The sequence below is a fragment of the Stegostoma tigrinum genome, chromosome 31 (assembly GCF_030684315.1).
Source record: "Stegostoma tigrinum isolate sSteTig4 chromosome 31, sSteTig4.hap1, whole genome shotgun sequence".
NCBI lineage: Eukaryota > Metazoa > Chordata > Chondrichthyes > Orectolobiformes > Stegostomatidae > Stegostoma > Stegostoma tigrinum.
Window position 1 is genome coordinate 3,250,175 of NC_081384.1, and position 15,614 is coordinate 3,265,788.

General features: G+C 42.8%; 2 protein-coding genes across 6 annotated transcripts in view; one reads left to right on the forward strand and one right to left on the reverse strand.

Moving 5' to 3' along the window:
* The window catches only part of LOC125466280 (coatomer subunit zeta-1-like), a 64,609-nt gene extending 62,636 nt beyond the window's left edge, over positions 1-1,973 (reverse strand). The window contains exon 1 of one of the 4 annotated variants that reach the window (XR_009442851.1): positions 1,498-1,972. The gene's annotated coding sequence lies outside the window, so the exon portion shown is untranslated. Of the gene's footprint in view, positions 1-1,497 lie in introns of all 4 variants that reach the window. The other 3 variants (XR_009442852.1, XM_059638811.1, XM_059638809.1) reach the window with 3 other exon arrangements.
* A 247-nt stretch (positions 1,974-2,220) lies between these two features.
* nfe2l1b (nfe2 like bZIP transcription factor 1b) overlaps positions 2,221-15,614 on the forward strand; it is a 46,555-nt gene continuing 33,161 nt past the window's right edge. Inside the window, exon 1 of one of the 2 annotated variants that reach the window (XM_048560504.2) lies at positions 2,221-3,296. In XM_048560504.2, coding sequence (XP_048416461.2) covers positions 2,784-3,296 — 513 coding nt within the window. In that variant the 5' untranslated portion in view covers positions 2,221-2,783. The remainder of the gene's footprint in view (positions 3,297-15,614) is intronic. The other variant, XM_048560503.2, reaches the window with a different exon arrangement.

The window sequence follows — 15,614 nt, forward strand, 5'->3', positions numbered from 1 at the left end:
CCCCTCTCTCCCTATTTGTTTCAGAAGCCCCTTCCCCTCCCCCATTTCTGAAGGAGGATCTAGGCATGAAACGTCAGCTTTCCTGCTCCTCTGATGCTGCTTGACCTGCTGTGTTCATCCAGCTCACCTTGTCATAACAGGAAATTGCAGATTGGTTAGTTTCACAAATAACACAGAAATGCTGGAGTTCATTATGTGATAACAGAACACTTAGAAAATGCCAGAGATAATGGGAACTGCAGATGCTGGAGATTCCAAGATAATAAAATGTGAGGCTGGATGAACACAGCAGGCCAAGCAGCATCTCAGGAGCACAAAAGCTGACGTTTCGGGCCTAGATCCTTCATCAGAGGCTCTGATGAAGGGTCTAGGCCCGAAACGTCAGCTTTTGTGCTCCTGAGATGCTGCTTGGCCTGCTGTGTTCATCCAGCCTCACATTTTATTAACTTAGAAAATGCCAACAGGATTACACAACATCAACATGGATTTATGAAACAGAAGTCACATTTGACTGATGTAGTGGAGTTTTTTTTGAAAACGACACAGAATAGATAACAGAGAACTAGTGGATAGGGTACATTTGAATTAACGGAAAAACAGAATGACAGAGTTACTGGTGATTGGTGAGAAGGGGTTGATATCCAAGGGGACCTAGGTGTCTCTCTACACCAAATATTGAAAGTATGCAAGAGCCACAAGGAGTTAGAAAGACAAACGGAATGTTAGTCTTCATTGTACACGGGTTGTTTACAAGACCAAAAATGTCTTACTGTAGCTGTGAGATCTCAGAGTCATAGTTGTACAACACAGAAGCAGAGCCTTCATTCATGCCAAACAGATATCATAAATTAAACTAGTCCTATTTTCCAGCATTTGGCCCATATCCCTCTAAACCCTTCCTATTCGTGTACTCATCCAGATGCCTTTTAAATGTTGTAATTGTACCAGCCTCCACTACTTCCTCTGGCAGCTCATTCCATACACACACCACCCTTGGCAGGGAGGCCAGAATTAAACACAGTATTCTAAAAGTGGCTTAACTAACGTCCTCTACACTTGCAACATGACATCCCAACTCCCATACTCGATGCACTGACCAATAACGGCAAGCATACAAAACACCTTCTTCACCATCTTGTCTACCTGTGACTCTACTTTCATAAAACTGCAAACCTGTACCCCAAGGTCTCTTTACTCAGCAACACACACAGGACCCTGACATTATGTTTAGGAGTCCTATCCTGATTTGTCTTACTAACATGCAACACCTCACAATTTATCTAAATTAAACTCCGTCTGCCACTCCGTGGCCCATTATCCCATCTGATCAAGATCTCATTGTATTCCAGGATAACTTTCTTCATTGTCATCTACACCACCTATTTTGGTACAAAAACTGAAGTTGCTGGAAAAACTCTGCAGGTCTGGTAGCATCTGCGAAGACAAAATCAGAGTTAACATTTCGAGTTCGGGGGCGTCATCTACAAATTTACTAACCATATCTGAAGATTTTTTAGAGGCTAAAAAGTATCCGTTCCGAAGAAGGGTCGCTGGACTGTAAACACTAGCTGCTCCTCTCTCCACAAATGCTACCAGACTTGCTGAGTTTCTCCAGCAATTTCTGCTTTTCTTTCAGATCTTCAGTATCGCGCTTATTTCAATGTATCAGGATACTGTAGAATCTGTTTCTGCTCAGAGCACCATTTCCGGTGATTAACCTTACAATTCTGTGCAGAATCCAAAACATCCCCAGGAGATTGAAAATAATAGCCTGAGTTCCCCCTTCCAACATGGCCTCCTTCCTGGCCAACACCTCAAATCACATGGCAGCAGCTCGGTCCTCAGCTTCGCGGAGCCCATCGCCAGCACACATGCGCCTCGGTCTGTCCCTCCCCGGAGCGGGAAAAAAAATCTGCAAGTCATGGTGGCGCCAGGGGAGGGAAGGGAAGAGCAACCACTTAGCTCCAGGTCCGCCGCCAGTTGCGGCGCTTTCCGGGAGCAAACAACTGTTAATTCATTCAACAAACGGTTGAAACGTGGCCTAAACAGGGACGAGATGTGGGAGAAACCAGCCCGCTCTCGTGCAGCCGGCTCCCCGGGGGCCTAGGCCGTCCTTGCCGCATAGCAACAGGCCCCGCCCTACTGCCCGGCGCCGATTGGTCAACACCGAAGGGGCGGTAACCAGCGTTTTGAAATGCGCCGTGGGACTGGGTGGAGGAGCCGTCAATCAGGAGGCGGGCGAGCTGTCTGTCCGGATGCGGAAGCGGCGGCGGCGGCGCTCCCGCTGCTGTCGCTCTTCATCTCGTCACAAGTTGAAGTGGAGCGTGTGTTAGGAGCGGCCCAGTGCCAGTCACAACAAACAAACCAGCCCAGCAACAAATCCCGGACCCAGCCCATGGAGGTGATCGGCGGGCACCGGCTGGGACTTGTGTAAGAAAGAGCCCGCCGACCGTGGGGCCCAGCCAAGCCGGCAGCAAAAGTCGGAGCCTGGATCCAAAGGGAAAGGCTCGGGGGAGGCTTTGGACCAGGAAGAGGATGAGCAGGAGACTGGGTTAACGTTAGCGCCGACCAAGAAGGAAGTGATTCCCTTCACAAACAAACCCGGCGCGGGGCAGAGGGTCTGGGACTTGCCAGAAGTTTCTGTTTTCTCTCTCTGACTCCTTGTGCTCTTTGTTTTTAATTTGAAAGTAGGACGAAGAGAAGAGCCCGTTAACTGGGGAACTGTAGATTCCTCGCCGCCTGCTACTTTTAAAACAATTTGACTGTAACTGTTGGAAGGGAAGATGCTCCCCCTGAAGAAGTATTTCACAGAAGGTCTCATCCAGTTCACTATCCTCCTGAGTCTGATGGGGGTCCGGGTGGACATTGACTCCTATCTGAATGCCCAGCTGCCCCCTTTCCGCGAAATTATCTTGGGCCAGAGCTCGGCTTATACCCAGACTCAGTTCCACAACTGGAGGAACACGCTGGACGGCTACGACCTTCACCCGAAGAGCGTGGACCTGGACTATTACTTCACTTCCAGGAGGCTGCTGAACGACGTGAGGGGCCTGGACCGGCTGCTGGTGCCCAGCACCGAGCTCAGCGCCTGGCTGGTGCACAGCAGCAGCGGCGGCGGCCGGGAGGGGGACGGCTCGGTGGCTGCCCCGCAGCCCAACCTGCCGTTGGACAACCCGAGTGGGGTGAATGAGGTGACCGATCCCGAGAGTGGAAGCAGAGGCAACGGTTCCTCTGAGCAGGTCGAGGAGAGCTTGGGAGCTGTGGGATTGCCATTAAGTAGCGAGTTGACCAAGGAGGTATTTTAAACCTAATGAATATCTCCATTTAACTCTGATCTGGGTCAAACCCGGATATCTTAAAACAGCATTGTTTTATTTTAAAGTGGCAAACAAAATAACAGCCCAAGATAGAAACTCCACCTTCTTGTGTACAGACGTAATCTACACGTGCTCTCCTATTGTAAATCAGAATTTCTCCACATCTGTCAGGTTACAATTTGGAGTGAAACCTTTAATCTCCCATCATTTGTGAAACAATGTGTACCACGTTTTACCTTAAGCTCAATTTAATTTCACAACTCTTAGTTAAAGGAAAGTAAACATCAGTGAAAAGCTAATCCTCAATTTAACGGGGAGAGTTGGATAAAATGGCTGCTGTTGTATGTGCAGAATATTAAATAACCCAAACTGAATAAAATGGAAAATTCAGCACATAAGTGATAACATGAATATTATCATCCTGCAACTTGAACTTGACTTTCATTGTCCCTAATTCAGTAAGCTGCCTAGAAATTCTGAACTGGATATGTTTACAACCGAAGCTTATTTCTTCTCTCCTATTCAGACACAGATGGGGAAAGTGGTCTTTGAGGTTTTGTGGGCCAATTATATTTGATATTCTAAGAAGTAATAACATTGTTTCTCAATCAACTGTGCCATTTTGAAGGCGAGTTATGCTGGATTCCTTGTTAACTGTTTCTCTGGCCCCAGATGTTACAGACATAACAAGGTGTAGAGCTGGATGAACATAGGCCAAGCAGCATCAGAGGAGCAGGAAGGCTGACGTTTCGGGCCTAAACACTTATTCAGAACTGCCCGAAAGTCTAGGCCCAAAACGTCAACCTTCCTGCTCCTCTGATGCTGCTTGGCCTGCTGTGTTTGTCCAACTCTACATCTTGTTATCTCAGATTCTCCAGCAACTGCAGTTCCTGCTATCTCTGTTACCAGAAATGTTGAGTTTGTCCAGCATCCTGTGTTTATCACCTTCCACTCTCGCCATCCCTCTGTGCCACCAAAATACTTTTAGACCCTATGAGAATTATGACATCTTTACTCAGTTATGGCACAATCCTTTGTGCCTTTAGGCTCACAATGGCTGGCATCGTTATAACATATAGAATAACAGCCCAGGGATTGTGAATATTGACAGGACCATTAACAAACAGAATTTGAGACAAAGCCACAGAGGTATTGGGACAAAAGCTTGATGAAGGAAGATAGTCTTGAAGGAGTGAATAAAAGCAGTCCATATGGTTTTTTGGCTTTTTGTTTTGTGGGGAAAGATTATCAATATCTTGGGTCTATACATGTCTCAAAAGGTGTGAAATGAGGAGTGGATGTACGAGACCCAGAATTGCAACAGTGTAGAGGCTTGTAAAGTTTTAGGGCTTAGGAATATTGTAAGGTCTGAGAGGGATAGACATCTAGTGAGTTAGAAGTGATTTTTTTTTAACTTGAGGTATTTCACGACCACAAGACGGGTAGATTGCAAGCTTTGGGGATGATGGGTATTTGGGACTATCGAGCACCGACCAGCAGTTATTTCTGTTGATTTAATATCTGGATCTGAGCTGGGATACAGTTGTCTCTGGGTCTTGCACTGTCCTTACATCTAGGTGAGAAGGCCAGATTCAAGTCTCTCCTGCCCCAGAAGAATATCTGGACAGGTTATTTTAAAGTTTTTGTTTTTTTTAAATTATCTCTGGTCCTTTTAGATTGTACATTGTGGTGGATTTTGGATTGCAGCCATGTCACTGGTGTAACAGATGCCCGCCAGTTATCCCAGTGGAATCGAACCTTCATAAGAACCATTTGAGAATAAGGCAGGTGATATTTGAAAGTTGGTGAGAGTGAGCAAGTTATTGATTGTATGGTTTTTGTTTTAAATTGAGTGTGCTGAACAGGGAGAAGGATGAAGCTAAAAAGAGGGCTTCCTGTTTGGAAATGCTTTCTGCATGTTGCTATAAAATAACAATACAGTTTTAAGGCAAGAGCCAAGTATCAGTTGTGATATCGATTAAACCCTCCTCTGTTGCTTTGGTAGCTTAACCATGTTTCCTAACTATGCTACTGAAATATATATAATCTGATAATCAGGATGATGTGTACTTCTAAAGTTCGACCATATTTCTCCAGTGTCAAGAGTTTTAAAATAGATCCTGATGCAGCTCAATGTTGGGAAGCATGTTTTCATGCCCAGGGCTATGATCTAAAGCACTGTTACTTGACGGATACGTAAACATGCTCCAACATTTACTGCAGTGACTGATTGCGCCTGTACTTGTAATTCACTATATGATCTCCTATTTTTGTTTCTGCTGTGACCATTACCAAGTGGAATGATTTACTTCCCCACAGGAAAGGGAAAGTAAATGGGAGAAGAAAGGAACTGAATCTGAACCTATTGTGTTCTGTTAAATCTCTCCTTTTCACTTTCTTCATGATCGTGGCATGATTCATTCTCTCAATTTTTCCTTACTTTCTCCACCATCAGTCTCCAATTCACTCCACCTGTTTAAAAATAGCATTTATTTAGCACCTTTCATGACCACAGAATGTCTCAAAGGACTCTACAGCCATTGTACGTTTTTAAATGTAGTTGTTGTAATTTAAGAAATTTTGAGACAATATACACAGCATGCTCCCACAGATTGGTTGGTGATGACAAGATTATCCATCCTTGTCATGTTTGACAGGATACATATTGGCCAGGGCAGTGGAAATAACTGCATCGTTGAAAGAGTGTAGTGTAATCGTTTGCACATTAGCGTACAGATGGGGCCTTGATTTAATGGTTTATAATCTCTTCATCCACCCACCACAACCCACTCATGCAATTTTGATTCTGCTGAGTGGGTGCAGATTCTTTCATTGTTTGCACCACTGGCCAGTCAAAGAGGGATCTATGACTTTGGCCATCTCCCCCCATAGCCTTTTTGTTTGTTTACTCTGAAGTGCTGTATGAGGTTAGCGGGCTATAAATATATAAACACAAGTTGTTTCTAAACCGGACACGTTAAGCAACATGACAAACACCAAATTCCAGTGTAACTTCCGACAGCTGTTGTACAAGCTATGAATAGAAACAGCAGCTTTTCTGAAGATCAGGGGTGAATGGGAGGTGTGGAATGCGTAGTGATGCTTTACTACATTGAAGGTGCTATAGAAATGTAAGATGCTGCCGGAGTGGAGGAAATGGTTGCTGTTGAATTTAAACAGGTGCCTGTTTTGATCTTTGCGAAAGATTTCAAATGGATATTGAAGCAGAATGGGAAATTCTGTTGGCTGACTCGAGACCTTGGTATGTGGCAGTGCTGAGACTGTGCAACAGCGAATTACTGCTAACTCGGAGATGGAGGGAGAAAATCGTGGCAATCAGTTTGTACTCTGTATACTTCCATAAAAAAGCTATAAATCCCAAATTAATTTTATTAATGCTGTTAATTGAGGGATGAATATGAGCCAAGGCACCACAGTGCCATGGAATCCCTCTGTGTCCATGTGACAGGACATGGTTTTCTTTAGTTTCATGAATCAACAGGAAGATAACTCTGACAGTTCTTCCTTAGTGCTGTATACTGGGAGTATCAACCTGGATTAAATACTCAAGTCCTATGAATGGGACTAGATTCTATGCCCTTCTAACTGACTTAAGCATGCAACCACTGAACAATGTCTGACATGGGTTCTTAACTTTGCCTGAGTTAGAGCTGCTGTCCACACTGGGTGATAGTGAGGCTTTTTAGGGTACCAACTGAAGGGCAGTTCAGTTTTGTACAGTATTACTTGGTCAGCTTTCACATCGGTACTTAACTAACTGAGATCTGGAGGTCAACCTAAGCTTCATTACACCTTTGTCTTATCATCTTATAAATTTCAAATTTAAAATAAAGGAATTTGCTGTCATTCGGAGACATTTATTAGATCACAGTTTCCACGTTTCCACTATCCATTCCCTGAACAGTCTAGTTCCAATTTAAGGATTTCCCCTCTTGCCCAGTCAGAGGAAATTGTTTCTCTGTATAGATTCTTTAATTTAAATGCTTTGGGTTATGTTGAGTTAATAAGTTACGTTAATATGTTAAAGCATAATGGAATGTTAGTTTTTCTTTCTTGAAAATACCAACCTTGTTTATTCAATTTGTGCTCAATTGAACTTTTCTACCCTGGTAATCTGTTGAACTTCAAGACCAGTATATCCTCCTCAGTGTGGTGTACTGAATTGAGCACAGTACTCCAGAAATGTCTGCCTAAAGCTTTATGTAATAGCATGATGCCTGTCCTTCACTGCAAATTGCAACTGCTAATCTAGCACTGGTTTTAAAGCTCCGACTAGAATACCAAGTTGGAAAACAAAAAGATTTTCTTCTCTCATTTTTAATCCTCAGCGCGGAAGTATGGGCTATAAATGGGACTATTTGCATGGCAGCAGAAGCAATAGACAGGGCTACACAATCCCTCAACTAAAGGTTAAATATAAGCTTTGCTTCCAGTCGAGTGGCAGTGGACAATGAAACAACATACAGAACGTGGAAGTTCCAAAAATATACTACTTCCAATGATGTGGGACCCCATTGCATTAGAGCAAGAGACAAGGCTGAAATATTTGCATACATCCCCAGTCACTGCTGAATGGATGATCCACTTCTGCCTCTTTCTGTGAGCTTCACCAGTACAGGTCTCAGCCTTCAACCGATTCAGTTCTCTCAAGATATCGTGAGATTGTTGATATTGCAAAGACTGTGTGTTCTGGCCACGTTCTGACGATCCAACTGAAGATTTGCTTCAGAACTAAATGCACCTCGAGGAAAGCTGTTCCAGAGCAACTACAACACTGATGTCTATCTGACTATGCCTTTTTTTTAAAAAAAATTGCCCAGGTATGTATTGTTCATAAAAATGCAAGACACATCCAACATGGGCAATTACCAGTTCATTGGTCTAATCTTGACCATCAGCAAAGTGATGGTGCAGTTTCTAACTGTGCTATCAAGTGGCACTTGCAAGCAGCAACCTGTTGACTGCATAATTTTGGTTCTGTCAGGGCCACTTGGCTCCCCTCTTAATAACAGCTGAACTCCGGAGCGAGGTTAGACTGATTGCCTTGACATCAAGACACTATTAGACTGAATTTGGTACCGAGGAGTACCAGCAAAACAGCAGTCAAATGGGAATTGTGCCGCATAACTGCTAGTCAAGGCCATCTCCTGTCAGAAAAAAAATTGACTATTTTCTCTCAATAACATTGATCGCTGAAGCCAACTACCAATATCCTGAGGTTTACTGTTGACCAGAAATTGATCTGGACTAACTATATAATTACTGTGGCAACAAGAGCAGCTCAGATGTTAGAAATTCTGCAGTGTTTCATCAAAACCAGTGCTTCATCTGCAAGGCACAAGTCAGGAGCATGATGCAATACTCTCCACTGGCTTGAAATGTGCAGCTCCAATACCAGTGAAGCTTGCCACTATGCAGGACATAGCAGCCTGCTCAACTGGGACTGTGACCACCATTCACTTCCTTCATTGCCGATGCATTATGGTAGCAGTGCGTACCATCTACCAGATGCGCTATAGTATCTTGCCAAGTGTCTTTTTGATAGAACTTTACTATTCTGTAACCTGTACCAGTTATAACAAAGTGGCAGTTGCATGAGAGGACCACACCTGCAAGTTCCTCTCTAAGACTTCTCCATCTGACTTCGAACTTGCCTTTTCTTAGGGAAGTAAAGAGTGGGCGGTAAATGTTGGCAGAACTGGCGGTGCCTACGTCGTGTTAACTTGGGAGACAAGTGGCCTCTTTGGTGTGTATGCCACATCATATTAGCAGTGTTGTGAAACTCAGCCTAGTGCTGTTATGTAACAAAGTTCGAGTTGCACAGGAACTGTTGCACCCTGCCCCTCCCAAAAACAGACTCCATTGTCAGACTGCAGAGATTAAAAACTGATTTGATTTAATTAAGGTGCACAGTTTCCCTTTTTGATCTCCAAGTAGGGTCTCATTATTGCAGTGGTTTGGTTAAATGAAGCACATGTCTAATTTGCTTGTGTTGTGTCTGTTTTGATGGATAACTTAAGCTTCATGAAATCATAACTGTTTCCAGCATTTATACTCATCTAAATGTGCGAAGCACTTTCAAGTTGGAAGACCTTCTAATGATGCAACAAGTCAGATAGTGTTTATTACTTCCCTAACCCTGGCCATTAATCTCTTTCTGTTTCAGAGTCTTTGTGAAATTTGTAGAATTGCTGATGGATTACCATGGTTCGAAGAAGTCTGCATCTGTTGCAGCATTTTTATTGGAATACTTATTGGGACATAATGTCCATTTTAGTGGTGGGTGACCCCAAATTTCTAGTTTCTGTGCAACTACATTGTGTACCACCTCTCTTTCTCAAGGTCTTCTCTTCCTGTTCTCAAAGCACTGACTCTTGTTGAGGTGCAGTCAAGCAGTTCTGGTCACTGTATGAAAATGCTTATAAAGGCTGGGATTGAGGTGATAAGTGGAATTATGAGCTGAAATGTTGGGGTCCTGAGCACTGAGGCAGCAATGGCTGATGTGGAATCCAGTGCAAGTTATAACAACTGTGCTCCTGCTTGAACAGACTCCTGTTTTCATGGCCTTCTAACACTCAGTCACAACCCCTAGGCGAGAACAATTTTCAAGTCTCACTATGGGATCACAGTGGGAAATAAACTTGGAAATCACCGCCTGTGATACCTCTCCCAAGGTGCTTTGTGGATGAGACAATGGATTGAGTGCTTTCTGGCCTCTCTAAGGACTTGATCTCTTTCTGTCTGTGTTGTCTCCAGACTTTATTCCTTCAACTTTAACCTTTTGTGCATCTTCATTTTCATTGCCTCATCGTTGGCGGTCCTGCCTTCAGCTTGAACAGGCCTCAAATCTGGACTGGCATCACTGAATTTGTCTGCTTCTCTACCCACCTTTCCTTTTTCAGATAAACCTTGCAATCTGCCTCTGATCAAGTTTTTGGTGTCATCTGCTTTTGTATCACTGTGTGCAGCTTAATGTTTGTCTGAAAATGCTCCTGTGAATTTTTATTTAGGGATGCTGTGCTAAAGGCACTATTTGAATGCAGACTAGTTTATCGAGCCACTGATTCATTAGTACTGATTCATGTAGTGCAATCACTGAGAAGATCACTAGGCAGGAGTGAGAGAGTGCACTGATTTTGCATTGTGGGGATGTTATTTGAATGTTTCTGGATGTACTGTCTTCAAGTTTAATTTAGTTTATAACATGTCCTGTCAAGTACAGCAGGTCTACTGTAATGAAACCAGGCAGCCAAAATGTTCTCTGGAAAATTCCAGTTGTTCCTGTTGCAGACTTGGCTTTGGTTTATGAATGATATTGGATACATGGGAAGGCTATACAGATACTAAATGTTACCTTAGACTTTAACTGTTTGTTCACTGGTAACATAGGAGCAGGAGGGGAGGGAGATTACAAAGATATTAAGCAAATTTCTATTAAACCCCTGGTAAGTGGACAGGTAAGGACTGATTTGATGAAAGTTTTCATCATCTAAAGGAGAGCAGTAGGATATAAAAGACAAAAATACTGCTATTCAGGGAGTCTAAAATTGAGAAAGATTTAAAAGCAAGTGAAACCTGTCAAAATTTTAATTAGGAAACATCTTATGCTAATAGAAAGTTTCCACATCTCAACTGCAGGAAACAAATGATTTCAGAAAATCTGCAAATTGTAACTTTAATAGGTTTCTGTAAATTCAAAAGAGGACATTGAAAAATAAGAGTATCAAGTCACAGGTCAGCCATGACCTCACTGAAAGTTGCATCAGGCCTGAGGGATTTAATACCACCCTTGAAGGTTAGGTATCATTTTGGGAAATCTACAAATTATTCTCTCCAAGCAAATATATATCTTTTCTAAGATGAGGTGCTCAGAGCTCATTAGTGTTCCAGATGTTCCAGGACTTTAACCATGAAAGTTCCATTTCTATTTCCTTTGATTTTTGGCATCTATATAAAATGGCATCAGATTCATTAGGCATGATCTATTCTTCTAATCCGCGCTGACTCACTCCATTTGCTAACATTTTAAGGTGTTCAAGTACGCTATCCTTAATTATAAACTCTAGTAATTTCAGGACAATAGATGTTAGGCAACCTGTCTATAATTTCCGTTGCTATTTTTAAGTGGAGTAGCAAACAGATTTTCAATCTAATGGAACACTTCCCAAATGTAGAGTGTCTTGAAAAATGTTAAATAAAAATCAAAATAATTGCGGATGCTGTAAATCAAAAAAAACAATTGCTGGAAAAGCTCATCAGGTCTGGCCGCATCAGTGGAGAGAAATCAGAATTCACGTTTCTTCAGGTCAAATGCTTCCTCAGTTCTGCCAAACCTGCTGAGCTTTTCCAGTAATTTCTGTTTCTGTTTGGAAAATGTTTAGTTGTAGACCATCTTCAGTGTCCTAATGGCTTCCTTTTAAAAGTTCGGTTGGAAATGATCCAGTCCAGGGGTTTTGTCCCTTTGCTTCCTTGTTTCCTCATTTTAGCTGAATTTGGTATTTGAGAATTTCTATTTATCTTTAATTGTTTTGTCCATAACCTTTGTAAAAATTTGGAAATGTTTCCCCATCTCCTCCCATGGCATCCCTACCACTGGATACAAAGTAAGCATGATTGTGAGAGAGTGGGACAGTCATCAGCTTAGTATTTGATGGTGTTCCTGACATTGAGCTGAGATCAATGAGTTTTGGTGACTAGGGTGGAGTATTGTGCTCAGCTGGGCCACGTTGGCAGTATACTATGTAGTGTTTCTACTGCAGTTGGGAATTTGTTTTACTAAAAGTGTATATTAAAATCTTTTTGACATGTTCATAAACCTTGAAGTCGCAAAGCTTATCCAGTAAGTCACAGAGCAGGTAGGGTCAGATTGCATTCCTGATCCACGTAGAGCGATGTAAACCTTGGTTGTATTGAGCTTGGATTGGAGAAAGCCAAACCAGCTAGACCTCTACATTGGGGAAACCAAGCGGAGGCTTGGGGACCGCTTTGCAGAACACCTCCGCTCGGTTCGCAATAAACAACTGCACCTCCCAGTCGCAAACCATTTCCACTCCCCCTCCCATTCTTTAGATGACATGTCCATCATGGGCCTCCTGCAGTGCCACAACGATGCCACCCGAAGGCTGCAGGAACAGCAACTCATATTCTGCTTGGGAACCCTGCAGCCCAATGGTATCAATGTGGACTTCACCAGCTTCAAAATCTCCACTTTCCCCACTGCATCCCAAAACCAGCCCAGTTCGTCCCCTCCCCCCACTGCACCACACAACCAACCCAGCTCTTCCCCTCCACCCACTGCATCCCAAAACCAGTCCAACCTGTCTCTGCCTCCCTAACCTGTTCTTCCTCTCACCCATCCCTTCCTCCCACCCCAAGCCGCACCTCCATCTCCTACCTACCAACCTCATCCCACTTCCTTGACCTGTCCGTCTTCACTGGACTGACCTATCCCCTCCCTACCTCCCCACCTATACTCTCCTCTCCACCTATCTTCTTTTCTCTCCATCTTCGGTCCGTCTCCCCCTCTCTCCCTATTTATTCCAGAACCCTCACCCCATCCCCCCCCTCTCTGATGAAGGGTCTAGGCCCGAAACGTCAGCTTTTATGCTCCTGAGATGCTGCTGGGCCTGCTGTGTTCATCCAGCCTCACATTTTATTATCTTAGAATCCCTGCATTTGATTTCTGCTGTAGGATGTAGCCATTGAGCTCGCTCTGCTGTTCTCTCAATTTCATGCTATGTGCCTTTGTGCATTAATTAAGAAAATGCATTCCTGTAGTGCCTTTGATAAGGTAGTCAATACTACTTCATTTGAAATGTTAAGGTGGGAAACATGGCTTCCAGCTCATGCACAGCAAGATACAGCAAACAGCCAACTGCCATCTGACCAGATCATACAGGCTTTTAAAGTGATGGCTAACGGATAAAGATTGGCCATGACACTGAGGAGAACTCAGTTCCCCAATCTCAAAAAATGTGCCATGTTAATATCCAGAGTAATGTCGTCTTGGATCTCAGTACATACGGTGTCTTTGAGACTTTTCTCCAAGTTGTTGGTTTCATACTGAGGTTGAGTGTGATTGGAAAGATTTGTTTCAGTTTCCTGGTATGAGCTGAGTGCAAATCCTACGAATGAGCTCGTTGCTTTTAGTTTCTATAGTGACTTGAGCAGGGCTGGTCATCCTTTCTCTCCCCACACCTCCCAAATGTTTATCTGTTTTGAAACAGTGGAGGTCAAGCAGCTGTCAGTCATGTGCTTTTCAGAAAGGAATACTGCACATCATCAACAACATTTTGTTCCTGGACTGATTAAAAATAACTGTTTGTTCCAATATCGAGTGATGGAAGTTCACCCAAGCATGTCAATAACTCCATCTGGAGCAGGCCTATTTCTGTCGGCATCATTTCCAGAGGATTTCTATACTTAGCGACTATTCTTATCTACTACATGTAGCCATTTGTAGTTACATGTCAACACTTCTGTGTATTGTAGTCAAGTCAGAGTCCAGTCTTGCATCTTATTGTGACTTGTGTCCCGTGCAGACGTGTTCTTGATAAGCAATGAGCTCCGTCATTACTGTTTGTGACTACAAAGTAACTGCACACAGGACAGATATGCTGGGAGCTAAACCAGTGGAATTTACTAGCAAATATAACCTTTGCTACACATGCTGTTTTTAATCAGTTACCCCTTATAAACAATCTGCTTATTTTGTGTAGGATTTAAAATTCCTTCTATTTTGGTAGTGGGGTAAGTTGCATAGTGACTCTTCTTCACCTGAGAAGTTCCAAGTCTTAAACCTGATTATTGGGACCACCGGTAGTGTTAATGCCTCACTGGATCCTGGGGCTGGCAGATATGCTCAGTTTTCTGGGAACAATGTTTGTTTGTGAAAAGAAAAACTTCCACAATGTTAAGATTTAGGAAGGAGTTCATGATTACTCACGAGGTATAGTTCCCCCCCCCAAAAAATTGCATTTTGAGCAATTATGCAAAAAGCTGGAATTTTCTTTATACCAACATCTTTTGCACACTGACCAACCCCGGCCTTTAATTTTGTCCCTAACTGGACTTGTACAGTGAGCAGCCAGTAGGTCCAAAACTAGTGGAGTTGGTTATTAAAGATTGATTGGAAAGGTGCTTTAAAAATGCCAAAGGACTTTACAGCCATTGTATGATTTTCTAAAGTTCCATCCATGCAGGCCAGAGAGAAGTTGCAAGATTTAGAATCACTGTATTCCTCAGTATTCCTCCAATAGTATATTTCTAGTATAACTGATCACCTTTTGGCTTTGTGATCCAATGGGCTAGGCGGTCAGTATCCTTTCATCCTTTGTTCAGAATGTAGACACTGAATAGGTTAATAATGAATAGGCAGTTCTCCCTTTCAACTGCGTGGATTCGGTTTTCCTTTTTTTTGAGGCAAGAATCTGGGAATCTCCTATGTCTTTCACGCTTCAGTCTTGAACAACAGCAGTAATGGAGCTTTTTTTTTGTTGACCTGCATAAGGGACACAAGACAATGGAAGCAGCTTTGCTGATAAGATGGTTTAGAGTGATTTGCAGCAATATAAAGTATTGAGTTTGAGTTTTTTAAAACATAAACCCTGGTATCAAATGTATACTTGGCCTTAGTGTCTGCGTTGTCTTGTTGGACCTTTTTAAGGCATCAACGTTTCCAGTTAACTTATCTCCTTTCGATTTGTGTGTCTGCAAATCTGAGCCCATTCAAAGCTGTTACCTGTGTCCTAGTCTTAAAATTCATCTCATGCAATTTGGATCTAAGTTGATTCCTGATCAAACATTGTCAAGATTTGAGCATTTTCTTTTTTGTTTTCATGTTCCTATAGCCTTACTCCCCCATCACAAATTTCTTTTGATGCTTCAACTCTGTCTTTATTTAGCATAGAAAGGATCTAGAAAGAACTGTGGATGCTGTATATCAGGAACATAAACAAAATTGCTGGAAAATCTCGGCAGTTCTGGCAGCATCTGTGAAGGAAAAAACAGTTAACGTTTCGGGTCTGATGACCTTTCCTCTGAAGCACAAATGTCTGAATGCTGCTTAATCTTCTTTCTCCTTGAGATGGTGGTGATTCTAATACTGAACCTGAAGGCCCTCTTTCTGGAGAGACTGCTGTTCTGAGGAAGGATCACCAGACCCAAAACGTTAGCTCTGTTTTTTTTTCCTTCATAGATGCTCCCATACCTGCTGAGATTTTCTAGCAACTTTGTTTTTACCTCTTCTATGCTAATTTGGTTTCTTGAGTATTCCCA